Here is a 14,760-nt window from a genome sequence, read left to right on the forward strand (position 1 = left end):
AACTTCTCACCTTTAGGCACAAGCACAATCCAATAGTAAACATTGCCACAGGGCACCTTTTATAATCAATTTGGACAACACAGATTTCACTGCTATGGAAAGTCAACAGTGCTCAAGCCAACCTATATTTGAAGAGACAGCATCTTTTTAGCCATATCCTTGAGAAAACGTGTGCTGTACACTTTTATTACAACACGCTTCAGGTGATTTTTTCTACTGAGCATCTAGATCTCTGTGGGAGGAATAAGCCTTTATTGTAATGTACAGAATTAAGAGGAAACTGGCAATAAAGAAGCAAACTTGTGAAATGAGATGTGAGGGCCGGCCCTCTGTGCACCTGTCAGCACTGTCCTGGATGCAGTGATCAAGCGATCACATGGACAGGCAGAATGATCAACGACATCTGTCCTGCATTAAAGGTCAATGAAAGACAGAACAAAAGCAGCAGTCTGATGAGCCTCGACTCCTGCGGGGTTTTATCACTCTGTGTCTTTGTGTAAAATGACTATCCCTGATGCTCAACGGCCACAGCTACATGAACATAGCAAAACATGTTTAGCTCATTTATGTCCTCCTTTAAATGAAATGTATTATTTGGGGGAAAAGACACCACTGACACATCAAAAGCCATAGAAAATATTCTGTATATACACTAATACACATACAAAGCAGTGCCTCTATTTATGCACACATGCAGAACTATAGAGTCAGACACAAGGTCAGACAGATCCAAATGACTATGACATGTATCTTGTGCAGAGCACATGAACTGGCCAACTACAGGGCAAACGGTTAATCCTTTAAACCGTTCCACACATTAACTCTGGATAACAGTAAACACAAAGATGCTAAGCGCCAGCAGCCAAGCGACCTTGTAAACAGAGATATCATATGGTCAAAGTGAACACAGAAATTAAAGCAGAACTGAAGCAATGACAATATTGGAATATAAATTCACATTCTTTTATTCCAGAGAAAAACCTAAACCTGATTTAAGAGACGTTTTTTTTCTGAGACGAGTTTGAGGCAAGGCTTAAGGCTTTTCCTAGACTAAATGATATGTATAAGCTGTATTAACAAGAAATAATTTGCTGTGACAAACAAAAAATACATCAGTGCCATAACAGCTGATCAATATATTGTTTGAGCATTGATATTGCAATATGTGTATAAGCAACAGTCAAATTGCAGAATTAGATATTTTTTTAAAGATTACAAGATAAAGATTATTTTTATATTTATACAAGGATGTTGGGCTGCACGATATTGAAAAAAAATCCAATGTTACAGTACTTTATTTTTCAATTTTGCAATAAATATTGTGATATTCCACAAGACAGTTGAATAGCACTATTTGACAGTTTTCTGGGCAGTCTAACAGAATTCAGGTCCAGAAATTAAACAATCAGAATGCAAAAAATTGTTTCCTTTGTTTAATTTCTAGTCCAAATATCTAAAAACTCTTAGATTAATTTAAAATATTGTTTTATTTTCAACTTTAGAAGAAATAAGTCAAAATTAAGAGGCTTTCCTTAAAACAAGCAAAATTATCAGTGTGTTAAGTAATATAATCTTGAGTTTGTTTTGAAATTTAGATATTTGGACTATAGAAACAAGACAAAAATTCTAAGCAAGAAAAACATTTATATTTATTTTTTATTTTGTATTCCGTATAAATACAATAATTAAATACAATTTTGTAGCTCCTGGTCAACTATTATTCAGACTCAATATTGCATATCTTGCCATGTGACTATTGCAGATGCGCACATTGCGATGTCAATGCTGAAATGATATATTGTGCAGCCCTACAAAGATGACTATTTTATTTTACATTTGATTGTTTAATTTCTGTATTTGAATACTGTTAGACTCCCCAGAAATTCATTAAGCACTGTTTACTTGACTTTTATTCTTGCTTTCGCATTAATATGTTTTTGTATTAATAAATTGGTTATATTTTATGCAGATGTACAGCATAGGAAAAAGCTTGATCATCACAGTTGATCTAAACTAATGAAATCTTTCCAAATAGAGCAATTCAAATCATTTGGTGAAATTATCTTCATATCACAATATATAGCAGCAAAATAAAATACCGCAATGGCAGATTTTCCAATCTCGTGCAGCTCTTTCAGTAATATTTATTGGGTAGACTTTTTTTTTAACAGCTACTTAAATCACATAATTTAGTAAAAGCCTAGTCCTGGCCTAAAATAAGACCTGTTTGTTAAACCGGCCCATTGTACCAGACATCGGATTATAAAATCAATTTTTCTACCCAATCTGGTCAGACAGCATCCGTCTGAAGTAGGGCTGGCATGATATTGAAAAAATCTGATATTGCAATATTTTATATTTCTATGATAAGTATTGCGATGTAAATACAGTTTAGTTGAATAGCTCTATTTGATAGTTTTCTAGGGAGTTTTACAGTGTTCAGGTGCAGAAATTGAATAAAAATGCTTTATTTTCAGTCTCATAGGCCAAATATCTAAAAAAAAAATAAAATAAAAAAATCTCAGATAATGTAAAAATATTGTTTTGTTTTAAAATTTAGGTGAGGTATTTCTTAAAATAAGCTAAATTATCTGCCAGTAGGGTAAGTAAATTTTTTTATTTTTGCTTTGAAATGTAGATATTTATATAGACACAAAGACAAAAATTCTAAGTTAGTTTAACCTTTTTTTGTTGTTGCATAAATCATATATATTCCGTATTATACAGTGATTAAAATACAATTCTGTAGCTACTGGTCAACTATAATCCAGACGTAACATTCCATATCTTTGCGATGTCACTATTGCGGATGTGCACATTGCGGTATCGATGCTGAAACTATATATTTTGCAGCCCTAGTCTGAAGACACCATCAACTTTGTATTGATTTAAGAAAATGTAGTACATTAAAGGGGTGAACGAAATCAGAAATTAGGTTGTGTTCACATTATAAAATTAGATAATGAAATTAAAATGACAAATCTGACTGTACAGAGAGATCATTAACATCAATCTACAGTGCTTGCAGTTTTAATACTTCTGACTCAGCATATGCTCATATCCCGATAGCAACAAAATTAAATTGTAGGTAAAGCAATAAAATTAACAATTATTTAATGAATCACTTTCTTATAAAATAGCTCACACTCGGATGACAAAAGAGATTTACTTTGTGTAATACCAGGCAATATCACGTTGCATTGGTTGTAAAACACGTCCTGCCACTGACCAATCAGAAACACAACATCATTTGCCTGTAGAGCTGTGTGAATTGGAAAAATTTTCATTTTGTGTTGTTGAGGTCAAACTTGCAAAACGGAATGGAAAATAGAATAAACATGGCATCATGTTTTCCATTTAAAATAAGATTTTTAATAGATTTTAAACACATCTGTGCACAAACTTGTTATTTTCACAGTAGTACTGCTAAACAAAATAAATAGAAAGACACATTTACATGCAATTATTTTTTGAACACTTTGTCCAAACAAACAAACAGGGACATTTACACACAATTAATATCAATCCATGTCACCAATGCAAGCCTAATGAATGACAGTGCACTAGTAGGGATGTGCCAGACTATCATGCACAAATTTTTAACAAGGCACAGTGAGCAAAACACACAGAAATTAGCTCTTTATGACTTTTTATGACTTTAAGTCATTGTCTGCTATTGTGGCTTGGGTAATTCAATGAGATATGAAACATCTTAATTCCTAAATTCGCATTTGGACGTTTGAATGTTCAAATTCATTCCATTTGATTAATTTTACACAACCAAAATGGCTAAAATATAACTTCTGTGGTTTTAGTAAGACAAATTATAATTAACTCATAGAGGAAAGTATTTGCAGCCTTTTTAATTTTTAAGAATTTTTTTTAATTGAATGAGATTTTTGTTTACCTAAATTTTACCTAAATTTTTTCTGTTTAATTCAAACAAATATTGTTCTATGCAGAAAGAAACTGATATAAATAATTCATTAAGCATGTGCTTAAAATCTCATCTGGGTTTGGATGAGTAAATGATAACAGACTTCTCAAGTTCGAGTGAAGGACCTCTTTAAGATCCAAGCAAATAAATAAATAAACATGTACAGAAAGGACACAACTCATCAATCATGCCCCTGTGTGGTGTCTGCTAAAGACCACTTTAAAGAAGGTCAATAATCTTTTCACCTACAGCCAACTTTATCAGATCCTGTCTAAAAGCTCTTCCCATTCGCCAGCATGGATTGGCAGGACATCTGCTGAACAAAGACTGTGAAAAGAGTCTCGCCTTAACAAAACCCTGAGGCCTGAGGGTCACAAAGCACGAGTTGTCAGGCTGTAGACGTGCAGGAAATGTGCTGGGGGATTATGGAGAGTGTGTGTAAGCCATAGAGAAAAGAAGGAGAACGCATTGCTTACTTGGAAATCGTCATCCAATGGCTCGTCGATCTGAAGGTCCAGCACCTCATCTTGATATTTAGCAAAATTCTGCTCTCCTGTGTATTCCAACCCTTCATCCACGGCTTGGTAGTCATCTCCTTCATACTGTCCACCCTGAGAGAAACCCGCCTGGCCACCTTCACCCTCCTCATAGGCATTTTCTGTATATCCACCTGGATCTTCAAAGTCAACAGAAGTGCCCATACCCAGCGTCGCATTTAAACTCACGGCTTCACCTTGACCACTGGTTAACAGACACACAGAAAACAAACAAAATATGTCTTAGCGAGTTACCAAGGCATTTATTTATTTATTTATTTTATGTTAATTAGAGGAACAATTCATGCAGGTTTGGAGGAGGGTGGGTAAATGGGTCATCTACCACTTTAGGGTAAGAGCAGTAACGTGATGCATTTGTAGATTCTGTTTTCGATGGGTACAGAGCCAGGATGTCTGGGTAAAGTGTGGTCATGTGGACACTAGAACTGGAGAGTTGACTGATGTCAGTGTCCGCACAATTTTCTTTCATATTGGCCAACACAGCTGGGTTCACACCAAATGCGGAAGACGTGAATGAGGCCGATTTCACATGTTTGTGGCAAACGTATTGCATATTGTTCGACCGAGGGACAATAATCTGCCTCCGTTTTCGCATTTTCATTGACATGTTTACAGTTTACTTGTGAAATATTCTTTATTCCCTGTTTGACGTGAACGCAGCATAAAGGTGTCATTATCTCCACCTGTTGGTTCGGTGTGCCCTTAGGCCCCGTTTACACTAATACGTTTTAGTTTTAGTTTAAAACGCATACGTTTTGCTGCGGTTATGCCTTCCGTCCACACTACCCTGGAGCTGTCGATCCCTGAAAATTGAGCTTTTTGGGGAACGTTGAAGAGGGTGTTTTCATTTTTAAAAAAGCTGCTACTATGTCTTAGTGTGGATGGAGGAAAACCGAGACATCTGAAAACGGAGGCATGGATGCAGACAATCTGATTGGGGCTTTTTCCTCAATATTAAGTTTGAAATGGAAAAACTCCAGAGGACACATCAGGTAAAACAGTGTACTTTATAACGTCATTGGCATCACCCTGGCGACGTTGTTTCACTAACTTAACAATAAAATGAAAACATGATATAAGGAACTGCCTATTTTAATTTTGATATTTGAACTTAACAGACACTAAAAATGTTGAGGCATCATGTAGCTGCATATTTATATAACCGTTATTTTCACTGTATACATATTTATAACAAAACAGAGCCTATAACATTACTACCTTCTTTCATTTTCTTTGAAAAATGTGAAAAACACCCCTTCTCCATTGCTAAATATCAGTTTTAATAATCAATAATGGCCATATAAAAGTATAACGTACAATAAGTTTATACAATATAGGAAATAAAGGCAAGCAATCAGTCAGATGTGCAGAATCAATGTACATGGTTACATGAATTAATATTTTATCTTATCTTTGTGCTCAGCCAAAACGCGTTAGAACCAGAGAACAAGTAATAGATTCAAAAGGCCATTAGATAGAGACAAGATGAATTAAATATCACGTTCAACAACTATAGCGAGATAAAATCCAGCGGAAGATTATTGATGAACTGTCCGACCTGCGTTGCTCTCACCCGGGGAGCTGTGCTCAAAGCATCCGCTGACTGCCTGGAGCTCAGAGATGCGCATACGCTGCAGCACATGCCAGAGAGTGTGTGTGGTCACGTGATGTGCGCTTTCAGTGGTATAGTGTGGACGAAGATCTTTTCAGAAACGCTAGGTGAAACGCCAGTGTGGACGTGGATCGTTGTAAATCTAAAACTATTAGTGCAAACGAGGCCTTAACATGCATCACAACGACAGAGTTTTGTTCGTTTTTTTTTTTTTTTTTGTTTAAACGAAAGTGGGAAAAACTATGCTTATAAAAATACCAGTGCACATGGGGACATTTAAGCTGATAAATAAGTGCAATGTTTGTGTGCAGGTATGTAGAGCTATTTACTTCCTTAAAGAGACATAATAGGCTAATAAATAATGTAAAGTGTCATTTATATAAATCTCCCGCAATGCTTGGCTTGTTGGTTAGTGGGTATTTAGAGTCAAGTTTAACTGTAAAATTATTAAGTGATGAATTTGTGGATTTCTGTTTTCCTTTTCTCTTACAAGTGACCTTGAGTTACTGTTACATCAGAGACTGAAGTGAAGCGTGTCACTCAAATTTGCTATTTTAAACAAGTCACTTAAGGTAGAAGGTGTCAAAGTTAGTTCAATGTCAGCTCTAATTATGCCATGGATGAAGTGCTCCTATTGATTTTAGAGTATTGAGGCTTTGAATAAGTTATTGGGAGAATGTAATTTCGACCCCACAAGCTGAAGAGTATTTTACTAACATTATTATATCCCTCAGCACTAATAAAAACATTTTAATAGTAATCCAATTTCTTTTAGATTGAGTATTTTGCAGTTTATGACTTAAGCACCAGAACATTTGTATTAATAGCTGGAGTCATACTGTCATAACCAGAATAAAAATTTATTTTGGAAGTTTAACATGCATATTGCCACGAATCGACATGAATCAGGTTTTCTATGAAAAAGAATACAATTAGCATTTTTATATATTAATGTCTTCTACAACAGCTCTAATATACTAACAAAATAAATCTTTAATATACATTTGGCCAGAAAAATCTTATAAAAACATTAAAGATGTGACCATATTGAGATCAAATGACCGCATGTAAACATTAATAGTAATAACAATGAAATATTTTTAAATTCAGACAGTTAATGGTTTTTCTAAACAAGCTGCACAATTAATCGAAGGCAAATGCCATGTGTGTTTTGTCAGTGAAGTCAGTAGTGTAATTATCAGTAAATCTCCAGCATTTGCTTCCAGATAGAGCAGCATTTACTACACAGAGTCGCAGTTCTCTGACAAACTATGGAATTTAGCAATTAACAATTTAACTTCAAAATAATATAATCAAAGATAATCATGTTGTGATGACAGCTGTTTGTGATGCCTCTCAGTGAACTATGGCTCTTTGTAGAAAATGCTGCTATATCTGACAGCATGTAAAAATACAACATTTAGTTGCATGTTTTTAGTCCAATGTAGTGTTGTGAAAATTATCGCTATTCAAGCATTGCTAGAGAGCAATGCGCTAATACAACAAATTTAGCAAAGCACTTGAAAGACCGATATGCAGAGTCGATTAAAACAGAAATATTGCCAGACTGACGACATCACTGGACATAAACAAACAGTGTCCCAATCAGAACACTATTGCAGGTCTATTCATTATTAATATATTTAACATTCAATGCTAGAAAAAGGCATAACGTCAGAAATAGTGATCACTGCGGTTTCCGGGAATTTTGAGGTTACTTTCGTTTCTCTGTGGTTGGCTCGTCATTTTCCATGCAGTATCAAAAAATGGAAGGTATTGTATCTAAAGTAGAAAAGTCCTTATCATGACAACTCTAGTCCAAACTCACTTCATAACTTCATTTTAGTGTTTGATATACATTTGTTAAGTAAGATGATTAGCTAGATGTAGCAAGTGTGGGCGATGCTAAGAGCCACAAGACTAATGGAGCGAATGTTCCAAGCTCCAGATGGAAACTTTTGTTTTGTGTTTACTTTATGATTAAAGATTTTGCTTGTCCGCCGGTTCCCACCTTTGAATGAGTGAGTTTTAGCTACTTGTAAATTAAGATAGAGTTCAGAAAAAACAAAACTCAAAACAGAGGAACATAAAAACCTACTGCCAACTAGCGTTTCGGAAGTGTTATTGCAGAGCAAGACAAACAGCACGCAGAGGTATAAATGCACTGCTACAAGCAAAGCAGGTGCCGAGGGTCATGCCGATCACTCGACGCAGAAGTACAAATGAGTCTTCAGGAGAACTGGGCTTCCCTGACAAGATGTGCATGACAATTGCAGCTTTGACTAAATTGTGATTTATCGTGTAGCCATAATAACAGTGCATGTTTTTTATTAATAATTTAAAAAATATATTTGGAGCAAACAAAATACACAGAAAAGAACAGATCCCTGTCTTGCATTTAAAGACAAGAAAAATTAAGAAAATCTAGAAAACCACTTCTTAAATCATAAAGGTTTTTTGCAGTAACTATGTTTTGATTATTAAAAACTCTTGCCTTTCATAAACTATCCAAGTTCCTTTTTAAAAAGATTAGGTTGACTCTTAATTTCATTGTTGATCTTTATTTAATTGTTGATCACAATATATACCACTTTTCTCCATCACTGAGCTCTTTTTGTGGGAAATGTGCTTACTTGGAAAGAAAGATGAAGCATCCGCAATTTTCATGCATCAGTCTTCAAAGTGTTACTGTTACACTGCTACTATATCACTGTAAAGACATAACTGGCCTATATGCATTGGCTGCTTTGACAGACACATCTGATTTGATTAGTGTGGACAATCCATGTGAAATATCTTATTCAAGTATGATTTTACTTTCAGTCAGGAAATATCTAAGATATGACTATGATTTTACTCAAGTGTATTTTAGCAGGTACCTTATATTTTGGTCCTCTTCATCACTTTGTAAGAGATCATCGTTTAGTTCCTCATCTGACAGCTCTGAGGGGTTCTGAGTGGGGACAAAAAAGTAAATGTAACATATAAATCTATTTAAATGTTTCATGAAACATAATCTCTGCTTAATACACTTGAATTTTGGTCAGATTTAAAATGTTTATTAAGTTAAACATGCTGTACAGCTGCTGGAAATTATTTCTGTATTCCCTTTAGTTTAATACGGATGCTTACTCACATTTACAAGTAAGAAATTTAAAGACCAAAGGGTATTTTTTTCTAAAAACAAATCCACAACAATTTAAAAATGATTATGATGAAGGGTCATGAAGTTAAAACATTTACTTTACCTTTTTTGATGACAGCCAATCTTCTTCAAGCAAGTCTCCTTCCTCGAAATCACTGTCAATTGATTACAATATACACACTTTTACAATAAAATCTTCATGAAATGCAAGATACTCTCACTGCAGGGCAAAGCAAGCCACATTTTCTATGTAAGGAACACACTCCACAGCAACCAAAAATGTACATATTAATGTTGCTGGGATCTATGAAAGGTATAGGGGTTTCCAAAAACCTGATAACATCATTTTCACCGTGTAAAAGAGACATCGAATGCACAGAGCAAAACAGAGCCAGGAAAATGACATCAATGAGGACCTACCTCTCCAAGTCATCGTCATCTTCTCCTCTCCGTCTTCTTGACCTTTCAGCACCAGGCTTATCATACTCATCAAACTCATCATCTATGTACAAACAGGAGGATGATTATGTTATGAATGATTACAAAGTACATGTTCAGGCCTCACACATTAAACATATTGTGACACTTGGGACTCATAATAGCCTATTTTTACAGAGAGAGTTCATTAAAACAATTAAACTATCATCCGTGATAACTTCTAAGGTCATTATAAACCTTGATTGTTTGAATGAGCTTTGGTGCCTTCTTCCATTACATAGATTAAACCACTGAAAAATTTCTTGATATATTGTTTGTAGGGCTGGGCGATTAATCGAAAAGTAATCAAAATCGACATTTAGAACCTATAATCAATCTAATTATTCCAGGTCAATTTAAAAAAATTATTTTCCATACCATGTGTGGAGTCATGTGACCCCGCTCTGTTAAGGCTGATTTATACTTCTGCATCGAACACTTGGGTATGGGTAAAGGTATAGGTATGTGGGTATGGTCCGGTGCAGCCTTTGCGCGGTCACATAACTGAGCACCTCTCAAAAAAAAATGTAACTACACATCACACGTTTGCACTACATTGACGGTGATTGGAAGCTGCTCCAGAGATCCCTTGAGATGGCATGTTTTTTGTTACAATAAAAGTTATTATTTACATTAAAATATTTGTTTACAGACGATGCAAGAAATAAACTGCTTAAAATATTATTTACAGGATATGCAAGAGTTATTTTTTTAGAAGAGATAGTGCTTATTTTCTACTTTTAATATGAAAAACTTTGAAAATAATTTATTTTGTTTCTAAAAGTGCAAGCTATTTATTTTCACTTTTTTATAATGAAAAGGTGACTGTTGGTTTTAGGCAATGTGTGCTTTAATTTCAGTTGTTCAACGTTGATGTTCAGTAAATAATCATAGGTAGTATATATTGTGTTTCCTCCAATTATTTTAAAATCAAGTAATGCCCCATCATTCAAAAATCTAGTAATAGAAATCTAGTAAAAATCACCTGTAATATGTGAGCATATTTACTGCACAAAACCTGTCAGTGAACTATGAGGGCAAAACATAATTAAATAATCCTTCATTAATCTTAATTGAGTTAAAATATTCAATTAATCGAGATTTGGATTTTAGGCCAAATCGCCCAGCCCTAATTGTTTGTGTCATACAGAAGAACAAGATTTTATTTTGTGGTAAAAAGTGAATTAACCATATAAAGCAGCAACTTTTAAATCACATAATCAGCTTTAAACTCCACAAGAAACATTTCAAAATGCAACCAGAGAAGAAGCCACTTCAAAACCGTATCAAGTCAGTTTTTGTTTACATTCTAAGCTCCACAACAAGCCTTCATCCAATTATGATTAGAGCATAACTATGCAGCATTATCATGCTAATAGAATAACTGACGCATATTCCATGCGCGTCTAAATAATATAAGATACAGAACAAGAAAACAACAAGAAAACAGCGTTTATAACGTACTGTAAATCTAATCAACCTCTCAATAATATATCATATAATGTAGGAATAAAATAATTCAATGAATAGCCCATCGATTAGGGAAAAATGTTGTACAGCACAAACACTTTATATATATATAAGCTATTACACAGTAATAAATAGTGCAGCTGTTATAAACGCGATTATCACAAAATGTATACCTCTCGTCTGGTTAAAACAAGTGTTGCTCTGTGTCGAGACAGATGCTTACATAACCAACACAGACCCAACCTCATTTTACTACACACGACATTTCGTCATCCACCAAATAAATCACCTTCAATATAAAAAACATCCGTTGGGGCTTCACATACGAACGCAGATAACCCATTCATTACAAAATTTCAGCTAACGTTAGTTAGTTAGCAATCACGGGTAAGTATAAACAAGCAAATGCAAGTCTATTCAAGCACGATCATTAACACGACATACCATAACAACAATAATCAGTCAAAAAACCAGTCGTGGTATAAAGGTGAACAGCATTCAATCTGTAAACCCGCTGCACAATTAAGAAGCGCAGCAAATTGTGAAACAAAAGCAGCTAAGTCTTTAGCGCTAGCATTGAGCTAAAGTAATTGTAAATAAATATTACGATACACTTCATACCCCCGACATTGGTCGCCATAACCCAAGACTGTATGTTATCTTGGAGACTCTGGTATCTCTATAACGTCGATGAGTGCATTGAAACTGGTTTAAGTGCAGAGCTTCAGGCCGTTAGCTTAGCGTAAACCTCTTCAGTCTGAGCTCTGAAAACATCTGCACACTGCACAGCAAACATGGCGGCTGAGACGTATTGCATCATGGGTATGAAATTGCAAGACTGGCTGCGCCTACAAAAGAAACCAGCCCGGGTATTTGTTTTACTTACAGTGCATTCCAGTGACGTGAAGAACAGAATATAACTTACGTTATATAACTTTGGTTTTAAGGTTCCAATTTAAAGCCGATACGTACAATTGTGTTTGCACAGTGCTATTTACTTGCATAAAAATAAATGCGTCATAAAATAGGCAAATTTTTGAGTGTCCGTTATGTAGGGTAAATCTTCCTCAGTGCTCGGCTCGTTGATTATTCTGTATTTAGATTGCATGTTTTTGGTGTCACGTAACAGTAACAGTAAAAATTGAGGCAATATATTATCTATCTATCTATCTATCTATCTATCTATCTATCTATCTATCTATCTATCTATCTATCTATCTATCTATCTATCTATCTATCTATCTATCTATCTATCTATCTATCTATCTATCATTATTATTATTATTATTATTATTATTATTGTTATTGTTAATTCTCAGTATTGGGTTGCAGCTAGAAGGGCATCCACTGCATAAGGCATATGCTGGATAAGTTGGCAGTTCATTCCGCTGTGGGTGACCCCTGAATAATAAAGGGTCTAAGCCGTAAAGAAAATGAATGATTGAATTATTATTATTATTATTATTATTATTATTATTATTATTATTATTATTATTATTATTATTATTGTTGTTGTTGTTGTTGTTGTTATTATTGTTGTTGTTGTTGTTGTTATTATTATTATTGTTATTATGTAATTTTGTTACCTTTTCATTAACATCATTTTAAGGTCCTAGGTCAGTGTAAATATTGCACAACACATCGTTAATGAAAATTAACCATGTTTTTGCAAATAAATGAACATATTAAAAAATTATGATTAATAATGTAGGCTATCAATACAATAACAACAACAACAAAACCCGGTTACTAGCCTACACTATTTCTGTAAAGTCAAATTTTTGTAAGTGCTCAAATGAACACCTTAGATGAAAATATTTAGGTGAAATTTCATGAAAGAAATCGTGTTCCATGGAAAATTATTTCAGAATTAATGCAATTAATTTTCACCACATAGTTTTATTGTTCAACTTAATTCCTAATAAAGAAACGTGTCTGTAACAGACTCATGTTTGTGCTAATAGTCCAAATAGTCATAATTGAGTGTCTCTATAACAGAGATCTGTATCTGTTCTCTCAAAGTGGCATGTTGTTGCTAGTGTCATTAATTTTACTTGTAAAGTTGTGATTTAATATTTTTATGAAGACATATAATCCAAACATATTCGCCATTGTTCTGAGGTTAATTGAGTAACATCGTTAAATTTGCATTAGTGTTGCTATTATGATGTACCTTCAATTATATTAGGGCAAAGAAATATGTTAATATTAATAACCCCGATATGAATAAACCTACATCTGCACTGGCATTCTGCTCTGTCTGTCTTCAGTTATTCAATTATTCGACTAAATATTTTAAATAACAATGTACACAATTAAATTTTTTAATACCTTATATTAATAACACTTTTGTAAAAAATAAATTTTAATGCAATCTAATTTGTCCATTGTGTATTTGTTTATCGAAGACAGGACTTCTCAACACAGGTGGTGGCAACCAGGGGCCATGTTACCTTTTTGTAATATTTACAGTAATATTTTAAAGTTTAAAAAAATGTTTTTTTATTCAATAACAGAAAATGAATTAAATTAAATTAAACATTTAAAACATTGGTTATTGCTTAAAAATTGTGCATGCTAGATTTACATCTAAATTTGTTAATCTGAAGTAATGTTAAGAGGGAGATATTTCCTATCAAACACTATGCCAAATAAAGGATTGTCATATGATATAGGGTGGGAAGAAAATATACAGAATAATGAAGAATAATGCAGTCATTTTTGAAGGATACATTAGCTTTTCATGAAATTATGAAATTACTAACAAAAGTATTTAATAAAAACACAATCAGTGGGTTCTATCTATCTATCCATCCATCCATCCATCCATCCATCCATCCATCCATCCATCCATCCATCCATCCATCCATCCATCCATCCATCCATCCATCTATCTATCTATCTATCTATCTATCTATCTATCTATCTATCTATCTATCTATCTATCTATCTATCTATCTATCTATCTATCTGTCTCTGGTTTTATCAGATTTATATCAGGTTCAGACAGAAACATTATGTGAAGCTATTTAAATTGCTCTATTTTGGTTTTATCTTCACTCTAAAAAAAATCCATTATATTTACAGTTGAAGTCAGAATTATTAGCCCCCGTTTTTTCTCTCTTTTCCCCTAATTTCTGTTTAACGGTGAGAAGATTTTTTTAACACATTTCTAAACATAATAGTTTTAAAAACTAATTTCTAATAACTGATTTATTTCATCTTTGCCATGATGACAGTAAATAATATTTGACTAGATATTTTTCAAGACACTTCTATACAGCAAGTGACATTTAAAGCCTTAATCAGGTTAAGACTAGGCAGGTTAGGGTAATTAGGCAAGTTATTGTGTAACGATGGTTTGTTCAGTAGACTATCGAAAAAATATAGCTTAAAGGGGCTATTAATTTTTACCTTAAAATTATTATTTTTTTTTTATTAAAACTACTTTTATTCTAGCTGAAATAAAACAAATAAGACTTTCTCCAGAAGAAAAATATGATCAGACATACTGAGAAAATTTGCTCTGTTAAACATCATTTGGGAAATACTTAAAAAAGAA

General features: G+C 33.7%; 1 protein-coding gene across 4 annotated transcripts in view; it reads right to left on the reverse strand.

The window, feature by feature from the left end:
* The window catches only part of rbm33a (RNA binding motif protein 33a), a 55,702-nt gene extending 43,716 nt beyond the window's left edge, over nucleotides 1-11,986 (reverse strand). For all 4 annotated transcript variants that reach the window (XM_056461914.1, XM_056461916.1, XM_056461915.1 and 1 more), the window contains exons 1-5: nucleotides 11,820-11,986; nucleotides 9,672-9,753; nucleotides 9,355-9,406; nucleotides 8,986-9,059; nucleotides 4,414-4,678 (exon numbers count right to left, since the gene is read on the reverse strand). In XM_056461914.1, the coding sequence (XP_056317889.1) occupies nucleotides 4,414-4,678; nucleotides 8,986-9,059; nucleotides 9,355-9,406; nucleotides 9,672-9,753; nucleotides 11,820-11,838 (492 nt within the window). In that variant the 5' untranslated portion in view covers nucleotides 11,839-11,986. The remainder of the gene's footprint in view (nucleotides 1-4,413; nucleotides 4,679-8,985; nucleotides 9,060-9,354; nucleotides 9,407-9,671; nucleotides 9,754-11,819) is intronic.
* Nucleotides 11,987-14,760: the final 2,774 nt, after the last annotated feature.

The sequence above is a fragment of the Danio aesculapii genome, chromosome 7 (assembly GCF_903798145.1).
Source record: "Danio aesculapii chromosome 7, fDanAes4.1, whole genome shotgun sequence".
In the NCBI taxonomy this organism is placed as follows: Eukaryota; Metazoa; Chordata; class Actinopteri; order Cypriniformes; family Danionidae; genus Danio; species Danio aesculapii.